Below are 13,985 nucleotides of genomic sequence, written 5' to 3'. Positions count from 1 at the left end.
CAGGGCAGTGTGTTTGGCCCTTTGTTCTGTAACGTCTACTTCAACGATGTACTACACCTCATCCCTGAAGCTCAAGCCTGTGCTGATGATTGCACTCTCACTTTTACATATGGAGAAGAAGAAATACCAACTGCTACGAGATTCATTAATCACCGACCTTCAACAGTACCCATCTAGGCGATGGAGAGTCACATTTGCAGCATAAACAACCAGGCGACGGTGATAACAAGATATCATATTACAAATGGGGCAGGTATACAAGAGAGTAGGTACAATCCAGTGTTGAGTAACCAAGTAGACATCTTGGGGAATGACTCTTCAATGACTATGAAAGGTCACGTGGTTAACCTGGCAAGTAAAGCAGTCAAGAACGTACTGCCTTAAGACGAATCTTACACCTTCTTCCTACTTGATAGCAGGCCACAAAACCTTATATCAGGCTTAAAATTAAGTTTAAACCCATCTTGAGTACATACTACTCACCTGGATGACCCGCACTTCCCTCGCTTGTCAGAATTCTGGACAAGGTGGAGAACCGTCTGAGAAGACTTAAGTCTTGACTCCTTCTGGTTGGACTGATCCCAGCCTACAACGTCGCAAAGATGTCAATGGACTTACTGTTATGTACAAGGAACACGTTCTCGAAGCTCCCCCATCTGTCCCAACTTCGTGGACAAATAGGAGTTGGCGATCACAACACAAGACGCTCAGCAATCCACAGCTCTCCCCCTCCCCCCCCCTCCCTCCCTCCCATGCTGACTGGGCCATTCTAAAGAACGTCCCTCCATCAGCGATCATTCATTCCAACACTGACTCACATTTGGAACACGTTTGCTCAACACGCAGACACACCTGAAGTCAACACAACTGACCAGACTAAAGCTTCAGCACCCAGACGAGTCCTGGACCATCCTATTCACCCCCCCCCCCCCCCCCCCCCCCCGCTTGATGGTTACATAGCATTAAATTTTAATTTATTCAAATCGTATAATAAAAATAAAGTTCACCAAAAATGAGCTTCTATGGAGAGGCTTCAGATGAGGTGATGTACGATAAGAGCTCTTTGCTTGAAGATTCATTACCAACTTTACCACAGTTCCTAATTAACACTAGTCTTAATATACAAAAATGAGAGGGAGACATACATACATACATACATACATACATACATACATACACACATACATACATACATACATACATACATACATACATACATACATACATACATACACACATACATACATACACACATACATACACACACATACATACATACACACATACATACATACATACATACATACATACATACATACATACATACATACATACACACACATACATACATACACACATACATACATACATACATACATACATACATACATACATACATACATACATACACACACATACATACATACATACATACATACATACATACATACATACACACATACATACATGTATGTGTGTATGTGAGAAATCGGTTTTGAGGACCCAGTAGGAATGAGCGACCACAGTGTACTGGTGTTTGAGTACTTGATTGAAGAAGGGTTATTGAACTCGAGGAGGGATACCGAAACCAAAAGGTTAGCATACCGAAAGGGAAACTATGAGGGGATAAGAAAATTCCTAACAGATATAGCATGGGAAACAGAGCTCAGGGGTAAGACGGCCCAAGATATGATGGATTACATCACGCAGAAGTGCAAGGACGCAGCAAACAAGTTTGTCCCAGTCCAAAAGGAAAACAGAGAAATGAAGATGAGAAACCCATGGTTTAATCAAAGATGTAGGCTAGCTAAGCAGCAAAGTAAAAGGGCATGGAGAAACTATAGGAATAACAGGACACTGGAGAGCAGAGAAAGATACCAGAATGCCAGGAATGAATATGTCAGGATGAGAAGAGAGGCAGAAAGACAATACGAAAATGACATCGCAAGCAAGGCAAAGACTCAGCCTAAATTGTTGCATAGCCACATTAGGAGAAAAACAACAGTAAAGGAACAGGTTATGAGATTAAGGATAGGGGCGGAAGGATTCACTACAAATGACAAGGAAGTGTGTGAGGAATTGAATAAGAAATTCCAGGAGGTCTTCACCTTAGAACAAGGAGAAATTCCAGAGGTAAGTGAGGGAATAGCTAACCAGGAACCACTGGAAGAGTTTGAGATTACCAGTGGGGAAGTAAGGAAGTGTTTACTAGAGTTGGACGTGACGAAGGCTATAGGCCCAGATGGAATCTCCCCTTGGGTTCTAAAGGAAGGAGCAAGAGAACTGAGCCTACCACTCTCCATAGTGTATAACAAATCACTGGCAACAGGGGAACTGCCAGATATTTGGAAAGCAGCTAACGTAGTCCCGATATACAAGAAAGGGGATAGACAGGAGGCACTGAACTACAGGCCAGTGTCCCTAACCTGCATACCATGCAAGCTGATGGAGAAGATTGTGCGAAAAAAACTAGTGGAGCATCTGGAGCGAAGGAACTTTGTAACACAGCATCAACATGGGTTCAGGGATGGCAGGTCCTGCCTCACAGGGTTACTTGAATTCTACGACCAGGCAACAAAAATAAGGCAAGAAAGAGAAGGGTGGGCAGACTGCATATTTTTGGATTGTCAGAAAGCCTTTGATACAGTGCCACACAAGAGGCTAGTGCGAAAGTTGGAGATGCAGGCTGGAGTGAGAGGGAAGGTACTCCGGTGGATAGAGGAATACCTAAGCAACAGGAGACAACGAGTCTGTGTGAGGGGTGAAGTCTCAGATTGGCGAGACGTCACAAGTGGAGTCCCGCAGGGGTCAGTCCTCGGACCTATACTGTTTCTGGTATATGTAAATGATCTCCCAGAGGGTATAGATTCGTTCCTCTCAATGTTTGCCGACGATGCAAAAATTATGAGGAGGATTGAAACAGAGGATGATAGTAGGAGGCTACAAGATGACCTGGATAGACTGAGTGAATGGTCCAACAAATGGCTGTTGAAGTTCAACCCGAGTAAATGCAAAGTAATGAAACTAGGCAGTGGAAACAGGAGGCCAGGCACAGGATACAGAATAGGAGATGAAGTACTTAATGAAACAGACAGAGAGAAAGATCTAGGAGTTGATATCACACCAAACCTGTCTCCTGAAGCCCACATAAAGAGAATAACGTCTGCGGCATATGCGAGGCTGGCTAACATCAGAACGGCGTTCAGGAACCTGTGTAAGGAATCATTCAGAATCTTGTACACCACATATGTAAGACCAATCCTGGAGTATGCGGCCCCAGCATGGAGCCCGTACCTTGTCAAGCACAAGACGAAGCTGGAAAAAGTCCAAAGGTATGCTACTAGACTAGTCCCAGAACTAAGAGGCATGAGTTATGAGGAAAGGCTGCGGGAAATGCACCTCACGACACTGGAAGACAGAAGAGTAAGGGGGGACATGATCACAACCTACAAAATCCTCAGGGGAATCGACCGGGTAAACAAGGACGAACTTTTCAACACTGGTGGGACGCGAACAAGGGGACACAGGTGGAAGCTGAGTACCCAAATGAGCCACAGAGACGTTAGAAAGAACTTTTTCAGTGTCAGAGTAGTTAGCAAATGGAATGCATTAGGAAGTGATGTGGTGGAGGCTGACTCCATTCACAGTTTCAAATGTAGATATGATAGAGCCCAATAGGCTCAGGAATCTGTACACCAGTTGATTGACGGTTGAGAGGCGGGACCAAAGAGCCAGAGCTCAACCCCCGCAAGCACAATTAGGTGAGTACACATACATACACACACACACATACATACATACATACATACATACATACATACATACACACATACATACATACATACATACATACATACATACATACATACATACACACATACATACATACATACATACACACATACATACATACATACATACATACATACATACATACATACAGACAGACAGACACACATACATACATACATACATACATACATACATACATACATACATACATACACACATACATACATACATACATACATACATACATACATACATACATACATACACACATACATACATACATACATACATACAGACAGACAGACAGACACACATACATACATACATACATACATACATACATACATACATACATACATACAGACAGACACACATACATACATACATACATACATACATACATACATACATACATACATACATACATACACACATACATACATACATACATACACACATACATACATACATACATACAGACAGACAGACAGACAGACACAAATACAGAGAGAGAGAGAGGAACCACCAACAAGAATGACTTATAACACAAAACAACCAATAAACCCGGGAAACAGGGAGGAAGGAACAGTGGAAAACAAAGAGACAAGGACGATGATAACTGAGATACCGTTACAAGGGAGGATTTAAAAAACGGAAAGGGGGGGAGGGAGAAGGGAGGAACAAGGAATGACAATAAAACACAGAAATATAAAACAAGAGAGTGAAGATAGTACTGGACGCACAATCCCAGGCATCACAGAGAAAGAAAGAGATAGAGAGGGAGAACATGTGGTATGTAGAGCTAAGAGAAAGGGAATTAGAAAGCTAAGGGAAAGGGAATTAGAAAGCTAAGGGAAAGGGAATTAGAAAGCTAAGGGAAAGGGAATTAGAAAGCTAAGGGAAAGGGAATTAGAAAGCTAAGGGAAAGGGAATTAGAAAGCTAAAGGAAAGGGAATTAGAAAGCTAAGGGAAAGGGAATTAGAAATCTAAGGGAAAGGGAATTAGAAAGCTAAGGGAAAGGGAATTAGAAAGCTAAGGGAAAGGGAATTAGAAAGCTAAGGGAAAGGGAATTAGAAAGCTAAGGGAAAGGGAATTAGAAAGCTAAGGGAAAGGGAATTAGAAAGCTAAGGGAAAGGTAAGAGAAAGGGAATTAGAAAGCTAAGGAGAAAGGGAACTAGAAACCTTAGACAGCGAGAGACTCGGAAATGGAAAGCAAAGAGAGTATGAGAGAAAAAAATAGAAGATAGAGAAAACGTGAATCAGCGAGACGGAAAAATTGATAAAGATCTAAAAAGAAGAACAAAACGAGAGTCTGTTGTAACAATCACTGAGAGAACGCAGAAAACGGGAATGAACGCAAGGAGAGACGTTAGCAATGGTGAGAATAACAGAGAAAGTGAGAAATAGCTAAAAAATCATGCAAAACAAAAGACAAAGGCACAGAGGATACTGTTGCAGAAATGAGGAAACGGAAATCGATATGTAAAAAAAACAGGCACAGTGATGAATGAGTTCTCAGGTTATTGCGCACGCCGATGTTTACATGTTCTACATGTTCAGTCGATAACAGGAGCTCTGTGGCTGGTCTCCTTCAGTGGGAAGGAAGGTTGAGACGTAGATTACTGGCCTCTTAAACTGCTTCAGCATCTGGTCATTCCACAGGAAAGAGTAAATCATTATGAACTGATTCAAATCTGAGTCGAGAACAGTCGTAGAGTGTCAAGCTGTGCTAGGCCAGGATCCATCAATCATTTACGCGTTCACCTACGAAAGCTGTACATCTCATCTCAGTCATGGTGGTTTAGTTATATTAAACAGTTTGTGAATTCCGACGCGCCATCTCGTTGTCCATATACGACCTCGCAGCGTTTCCCAAGCTCGTAAATTGTTCAATAAATATAGATTATTAAGCCGTTATGATAGAGGAAAGATGAACAGGTTTCGTAAGTGGACATATGTATGTTTTGTAAATCTTGGCCCCCAGGAACCTGGAAATGTTAACGTACCTCCACCAGTACTGTTATGAACACAATCCGTAGGTGGAATCTAATAGTGTTTTGTCGATACTGTATTAGTTGTATACTCTCTCTCTCTCTCTCTCTCTCTCTCTCTCTCTCTCTCTCTCTCTCTCTCTCTCTCTCTCTCTCTCTCTCTCTCTCTCTCTCTCTCTCTCTCTCCCTGACCCTCTCATGCTTTATACAACACGTGAATCCAGTATACACTCACTGTGTTTATTTATACACTAATTCACCCTCCTCCCCTGTCTCTCCCCGCCCGAAAAACACGACATACACCGTAATTACTCCAGGCAATTAAGCCGCAGTGGTTGTAATCAGAGTTGTTGCTCTCTAATCTTTTCCTTCCCCTTGTGCCCCATTGTAGCCCTGGTCTACACTCTGTTATATTCTTATTCCCTGTGGTCCAGCCCCCCACTTGCTGTGGTTCAGCCCCCACTTGCTGTGGTTCAGCCCCCACTTGCTGTGGTCCAGCTCCCCACTTGCTGTGGTTCAGCCCCCACTTGCTGTGGTTCAGCCCCCACTTGCTGTGGTCCAGCCCCCCACTTGCTGTGGTTCAGCCCCCACTTGCTGTGGTCCAGCCCCCCACTTGCTGTGGTTCAGCCCCCACTTGCTGTGGTTCAGCCCCCACTTGCTGTGGTCCAGCCCCCCACTTGCTGTGGTTCAGCCCCCACTTGCTGTGGTTCAGCCCCCACTTGCTGTGGTCCAGCCCTACACTTGCTGTGGTCCAGCCCCTACACTTGCTGTGGTCCAGCCCCCCACTTGCTGTGGTCCAGCCCCTACACTTGCTGTGGTCCAGCCCCTACACTTGCTGTGGTCCAGCCCCTACACTTGCTGTGGTCCAGCCCCCTACACTTGCCGTGGTCCAGCCCCCCACTTGCTGTGGTTCAGCCCCCACTTGCTGTGGTCCAGCCCATACACTTGCTGTGGTCCAGCCCCTACACTTGCTGTGGTCCAGCCCCCCACTTGCTGTGGTCCAGCCCCTACACTTGCTGTGGTCCAGCCCCTACACTTGCTGTGGTCCAGCCCCCCACTTGCTGTGGTCCAGCCCCCACTTGCTGTGGTCCAGCCCCTACACTTGCTGTGGTCCAGCCCCCTACACTTGCTGTGGTCCAGCCCCCCACTTGCTGTGGTTCAGCCCCCACTTGCTGTGGTCCAGCCCCTACACTTGCTGTGGTCCAGCCCCTACACTTGCTGTGGTCCAGCCCCCACTTGCTGTGGTCCAGCCCCCACTTGCTGTGGTCCAGCCCCCTACATTTGCTGTGGTCCAGCCCCCCACTTGCTGTGGTTCAGCCCCCCACTTGCTGTGGTCCAGCCCCTACACTTGCTGTGGTCCAGCCCCTACACTTGCTGTGGTCCAGCCCCCACTTGCTGTGGTCCAACCCCTACACTTGCTGTGGTCCAGCCCCTACACTTGCTGTGGTCCAGCCCCCCACTTGCTGTGGTCCAGCCCCCACTTGCTGTGGTCCAGCCCCCCACTTGCTGTGGCCCAGCCCCTCCACTTGCTGTGGTCCAGCCCCTACACTTGCTGTGGTCCATCCCCCCACTTGCTGTGGTCCAGCCCCCCACTTGCTGTGGTCCAGCCCTACACTTGCTGTGGTCCATCCCCCCCACCACTTGCTGTGGTCCAGCCTCCACTTGCTGTGGTCCAGCCCCCCACTTGCTGTGGTCCAGCCTCCACTTGCTGTGGTCCAGCCCCCCACTTGCTGTGGTCCAGCCCCCCACTTGCTGTGGTCCAGCCCTACACTTGCTGTGGTCCAGCCCCCCACTTGCTGTGGTCCAGCCCCCCCACTTGTTGTGGTCCAGCCCCTACACTTGCTGTGGTCCAGCCCCTACACTTGCTGTGGTCTAGGCCCCCCACTTGCTGTGGTTCAGCCCCTACACTTGCTGTGGTCCAGCCCCCTACACTTGCTGTGGTCCAGCCCCCCACTTGCTGTGGTCAAGCCCCCCACTTGCTATGGTCCAGCCCCCCACTTGCTGCGGTCCAGCCCCCCACTTGCTGTGGTCCAGCCACCCTCTTGCTGTGGTCCAGCCCCCCACTTGCTGTGGTCCAGCCCCCCACTTGCTGTGGTCCAGCCCCTACACTTGCTGTGGTTCAGCCCCCACTTGCTGTGGTCCAGCCCCTACACTTGCTGTGGTCCAGCTCCCCACTTGCTGTGGTCCAGCCCCCACTTGCTGTGGTCCAGCCCCTACACTTGCTGTGGTCCAGCCCCCACTTGCTGTGGTCCAGCCCCTACACTTGCTGTGGTCCAGCCCCCACTTGCTGTGGTCCAGCCCCCCACTTGCTGTGGTCCAGCCCCTACACTTGCTGTGGTCCAGCCCCCACTTGCTGTGGTCCAGCCCCTACACTTGCTGTGGTCCACCCCCTACACTTGTTGTGGTCCAGCCCCCCACTTGCTGTGGTCCAGCCCCTACACTTGCTGTGGTCCAGCCCCCACTTGCTGTGGTCCAGCCCCTCCACTTGCTGTGGTCCAGCCCCCACTTGCTGTGGTCCAGCCCCCCACTTGCTGTGGTCCAGCCCCTCCACTTGCTGTGGTCCAGCCCCCACTTGCTGTGGTCCAGCCCCCCACTTGCTGTGGTCCAGCCCCTCCACTTGCTGTGGTCCAGCCCCTACACTTGCTGTGGTCCATCCCCCCCACTTGCTGTGGTCCAGCCCCCCACTTGCTGTGGTCCAGCCCTACACTTGCTGTGGTCCATCCCCCCCACTTGCTGTGGTCCAGCCCCCCACTTGCTGTGGTCCAGCCCTACACTTGCTGTGGTCCAGCCCCCCACTTGCAGTGGTCCAGCCCCTACACTTACTGTGGTCCAGCCCCTACACTTGCTGTGGTCCAGCCCCTACACTTGCTGTGGTCCAGCCCCCCACTTGCTGTGGTTCAGCCCCCTACACTTGCTGTGGTCCAGCCCCTACACTTGCTGTGGTCCAGCCCCTACACTTGCTGTGGTCCAGCCCCCCACTTGCTGTGGTTCAGCCCCCTACACTTGCTGTGGTCCAGCCCCTACACTTGCTGTGGTCCAGCCCCCCACTTGTTGTGGTCCAGCCCCCCACTTGCTGTGGTCCAGCCCCCCACTTGCTGTGGTCCAGCCCTACACTTGCTGTGGTCCAGCCCCCCACTTGCAGTGGTCCAGCCCCCTACACTAGCTGTGGTCCAGCCCCTACACTTGCTGTGGTCCAGCCCCCCACTTGCTGTGGTCCAGCCCCCCACTTGCTGTGGTCCAGCCCCCCACTTGCTTTGGTCCAACCCCCCACTTGCTGTGGTCCAGCCCCTACACTTGCTGTGGTCCAGCCCCTACACTTGCTGTGGTCCAGCCCCCCCACTTGCTGTGGTCCAGCCAACCACTTGCTGTGGTCCAGCCACCCACTTGATGTGGTCCAGCCCCCACTTGCTGTGGTCCAGCCCCCCCCCCCACTTGCTGTGGTCCAGCCCCTACACTTGCTGTGGTCCAGCCCCTACACTTGCCGTGGTCCAGCCCCCCACTTGCTGTGGTCCAGCCAACCACTTGCTGTGGTCCAGCCCTACACTTGCTGTGGTCCAGCCCCCCACTTGCTGTGGTCCAGCCCCTACACTTGCTGTGGTCCAGCCCCCCACTTGCTGTGGTCCAGCCCCTACACTTGCTGTGGTCCGGCCCCCCACTTGCTGTGGTCCAGCCCCCCCACTTGCTGTGGTCCAGCCCCCCACTTACTGTGGTCCAGCCCCCCCACTTGCTGTGGTCCAGCCCCCCACTTGCTGTGGTCCAGCCCCCCACTTGCTGTGGTCCAGCCCCTACACTTGCTGTGGTCTAGCCCCCCACTTGCTGTGGTCCAGCCCCTACACTTGCTGTGGTCCAGCCCCTACACTTGCTGTGGTCCAGCCCCTACACTTGCTGTGGTCCAGCCCCCCACTTGCTGTGGTCCAGCCCCCTACATTTGCTGTGGTCCAGCCCCCCACTTGCTGTGGTTCAGCCCCCCACTTGCTGTGGTCCAGCCCCTACACTTGCTGTGGTCCAGCCCCTACACTTGCTGTGGTCCAGCCCCTACACTTGCTGTGGTCCAGCCCCCCACTTGCTGTGGTCCAGCCCCCTACATTTGCTGTGGTCCTGCCCCCCACTTGCTGTGGTTCAGCCCCCACTTGCTGTGGTCCAGCCCCTACACTTGCTGTGGTCCAGCCCCTACACTTGCTGTGGTCCAGCCCCCCACTTGCTGTGGTCCAGCCCCCTACATTTGCTGTGGTCCAGCCCCCTACATTTGCTGTGGTCCAGCTCCCCACTTGCTGTGGTTCAGCCCCCCACTTGCTGTGGTCCAGCCCCTACACTTGCTGTGGTCCAGCCCCCCACTTGATGTGGTCCAGCCCCCCACTTGCTGTGGTCCAGCCCCTACACTTGCTGTGGTCCAGCCCCCTACACTTGCTGTGGTCCAGCCCCCCACTTGCTGTGGTCCAGCCCCTACACTTGCTGTGGTCCAGCCCCTACACTTGCTGTGGTCCAGCCCCTACACTTGCTGTGGTCCAGCCCCTACACTTGCTGTGGTCCAGCCCCCACTTGCTGTGGTCCAGCCCCCACTTGCTGTGGTCCACCCCCCCCCCACTTGCTGTGGTCCTGCCCCCCCCCCCCCCCACTTGATGTGGTCCAGCCCCCCACTTGCTGTGGTCCAGCCCCCTTCCCCCCCCCCACTTGAAGCCTTCACAAACAAGTCCTTACACTCTTCAACCTTATCGTTGCTGCCTAATCTTATATCTCTGACCTCTAGTTTAACTTTCCGTGTTTGCACTCTATTCCATGTGTTTTGACCTTACCCTTTGGTGCTCTTAATCCCATTATCTGTGCTCTATACTGACCCCTTGAAGCCTGATTGCGATCTGTGTGTTCTAGACTGATTCCTTGTAGCCTGACTGCAGTCTCTATCATCTTTAAAAATTCCTTGTTCCCTTGTATCTCTTGCATTCTGTTGCCTGTGGGAAGAGTTGACTGAGTAACTGACTGGTTGCAAGTTGACTGGAGAGCTGAGAGAGTGTGTGAGGGTGGCAGTGGGGACATTACCCATAAAGATCACAAGGAAGGGGAGTTAATTATAAGAGGGAAACTGCAATTGATCCCATATCATAACGAGGGTGTGTTGGCTTCGTTATGGGGATGTAAACAATATTTTTAACACAGGTGAGAGGGAGAGATGAAGAAAGAGAATGTGGGGGAAGTGCATGATGAATGTGCGAGTGAGAGGGAGAGAGGGAGGGAGGGAGAGAGGGAGGGAGAGAGGGAGAGAGGGAGGGAGAGAGGGAGAGAGAGAGGGAGAGAGGGAGGGAGAGAGGGAGGGAGAGAGGGAGGGAGAGGGAGAGAGAGAGAGAGAGAGAGAGAGAGAGAGAGAGAGAGAGAGAGAGAGAGAGAGAGAGAGAGAGAGAGAGAGAGAGAGAGAGAGAGAGAGAGGGAGGGAGAGAGGGAGGGAGAGGGAGGGAGAGAGAGAGTGAATAGGAAATAACTTTATGCCAACTGTTCGCCCCTCAGCCCCATCCTCACCCTAAAAAAAAGTTTCCACCACAACATAATGACAGTGGTTGAAGCGTAACTTCAGGGGGAGGGAGGAGAGAGGAACTCACACGTTTCCTCTACTATCACCACAAATTACAGATCATCTGTGTACCACAGAGGGGGTGTAGGGAATGCGAGGGGAAATAGGTTACACGTACAACCACTTGCATTGGTTGGAAGAGCGACGGCTTTGATACAGATTCCGAGTTCGATCGCCCCACACAGTTCAAGTGGTTCACCACCGTTTTCTTTACTTCCTCCACGTGTCTTGTTTCCTTGTTCTCATATCCCCTCCAAGTTACATTTAATCATACTAGCTTAGAATGTCCTGATAATTATCCTGCCTTGCAGGCAGGAGTGGACTTCACCACGCTGGAGGAAAGATTAAGGAACACGGAACACATGACAGGGAAAGTCAATGTTCTGAGAACAATTGACTAACTAGGCAGAAAAGTAACGTTCAGAGAGAAACAACAAAACGCACCGACATGAATTAGTTGTTGAAACATGTATGACAGAATTTCTTCAGCCTAAGATTTGTAGATAAATGGAATGGATTGTATGAAGAAGTTTATGCTACTTCCAAACATTATTGTTTTACATGTAAATGTGGTAAGGAAAACGAGTGACTTGTGTCATTACATTATTATTACACATGGTCTCGAGGCTCGACGCTGCCCACACACACACACACACACACACACACACACACACACACACACACACACACACACACACACACACACACACACACACACACACACACACATACGGGGCCTCGTAGCCTGGTGGATAGCGCGCAGGACTCGTAATTCTGTAGCGCGGGTTCGATTCCCGCACGAGGCAGAAACAAATGGGCAAAGTTTCTTTCACCTTGAATGCCCCTGTTACCTAGCAGTAAATAGGTACCTGGGAGTTAGTCAGCTGTCACGGGCTGCTTCCTGGGGTGTATGTGTGGTGTGAAAAGAAAAAGTAGTAAACAGTTGATTGACAGTTGAGAGGCAGGCCGAAAGAGCAGAGCTCAACCCCCGCAAACACAACTAGGTGAATACACACACACACACACACACACACACACACACACACACATACACACACACACACACACACACACACACACACACACACACACACACACACACACACACCGAAAGAACACCAGAAAGTAGAGAGAGATACCAGAGAACCAGGAACGAGTATGTTAGTGTGAGAAGAGCAGCTGAGAAAAGGTATGAAAATGATATAGCTAATAAAGCCAAGACCGAACCAAAGCTACTACAGTCACATCAGGAGGAAAACAACAGTGAAGGAACAGGTGATGAAACTTAGGGTGGGCGAGGACAGGTACACAGAGAATGACAAAGAGGTGTGTGAAGAACTCAACAAAAGGTTCCAGGAGGTCTTTACAATAGAACAGGGAGAAGTCACGGTGCTAGGAGAGGTGGCAGCAAACCAGGTGACCTTGGAAAGGTTCGAAATTACAAGAGATGAGGTCAAGAAGCACCTATTGGAGCTGGGTGTGAGAAAAGCTGTTGGACCGGATGGAATCTCGCCATGGGTATTGAAAGAGTGTGCAGGAGCACTTTGCCTACCACTCTCCATAGTGTATAGTAGGTCACTGGAGACGGGAGACCTACCAGAAATATGGAAGACTGCTAATGTAGTACCAATATTTAAAAAGGGTGACAGACAAGAGGCACTGAACTACAGGCCAGTGTCCTTAACTTGTATACCATGCAAGGTGATGGAGAAGATTGTGAGAAAAAACCTAGTAACACATCTGGAGAGAAGAGACTTCGTGACAACCCATCAACATAGGTTCAGGGAGGGTAAATCTTGCCTTACAGGCTTGATAGAATTCTATGATCAGGTGACAAAGATTAAGCAAGAAAGAGAAGGATGGGCGGACTGCATTTTTTTGGACTGTCGGAAAGCCTTTGACACAGTACCCCATAAAAGGTTGATGCATAAGCTGGAGAAACAGGCAGGAGTAACTGGTAGGGCGCTCCAGTGGATAAGGGAGTACCTAAGCAATAGGAAGCAGAGAGTTACAGTGAGGGGTGAGACCTCAGACTGGCGTAAAGTCACCAGTGGAGTCACACAGGGCTCTGTGCTTGGACTTATCCTGTTTCTGATATACGTAAATGATCTCCCAGAGGGTATAGACTCATTCCTCTCAATGTTTGCTGACGACGCCAAAATTATGAGAAGGATTAAGACAGAGGAGGACAGCTTGAGGCTTCAAGAAGACCTGGACAAGCTGCAGGAATGGTCGAACAAATGGATGTTAGAGTTTAACCCAAGCAAATGTAATGTAATGAAGATAGGAGTAGGAAGCAGGAGACCAGATACAAGGTATCACTTGGGAGATGAAATACTTCAAGAGTCAGAGAGAGAGAAAGACCTGGGGGTTGATATCACGCCAGACCTGTCCCCTGAAGCTCATATCAAGAGGATAACAGCAGCAGCATATGCCAGGTTGGCTAACATAAGAACGGCCTTTAGAAACTTGTGTAAGGAATCTTTCAGAACATTATATACCACATATGTCAGACCAATCCTGGAGTATGCGGCTCCAGCATGGAGTCCATATCTAGTCAAGCATAAGACTAAACTGGAAAAGGTTCAAAGGTTTGCCACCAGACTAGTACCCGAGCTGAGAGGTATGAGCTACGAGGA

General features: G+C 49.9%; 1 protein-coding gene across 1 annotated transcript in view; it reads right to left on the bottom strand.

The window, feature by feature from the left end:
- LOC123752860 (uncharacterized) overlaps positions 1-13,985 on the bottom strand; it is a 40,393-nt gene that overhangs the window by 24,828 nt on the left and 1,580 nt on the right. Inside the window, exon 2 of the mRNA XM_045734889.2 lies at positions 484-586. Coding sequence (XP_045590845.2) covers positions 484-586 — 103 coding nt within the window. The remainder of the gene's footprint in view (positions 1-483; positions 587-13,985) is intronic.

The sequence above is a fragment of the Procambarus clarkii genome, chromosome 43, assembly GCF_040958095.1.
Source record: "Procambarus clarkii isolate CNS0578487 chromosome 43, FALCON_Pclarkii_2.0, whole genome shotgun sequence".
NCBI lineage: Eukaryota > Metazoa > Arthropoda > Malacostraca > Decapoda > Cambaridae > Procambarus > Procambarus clarkii.
This window is presented reverse-complemented; position numbering and strand designations above follow the sequence as displayed.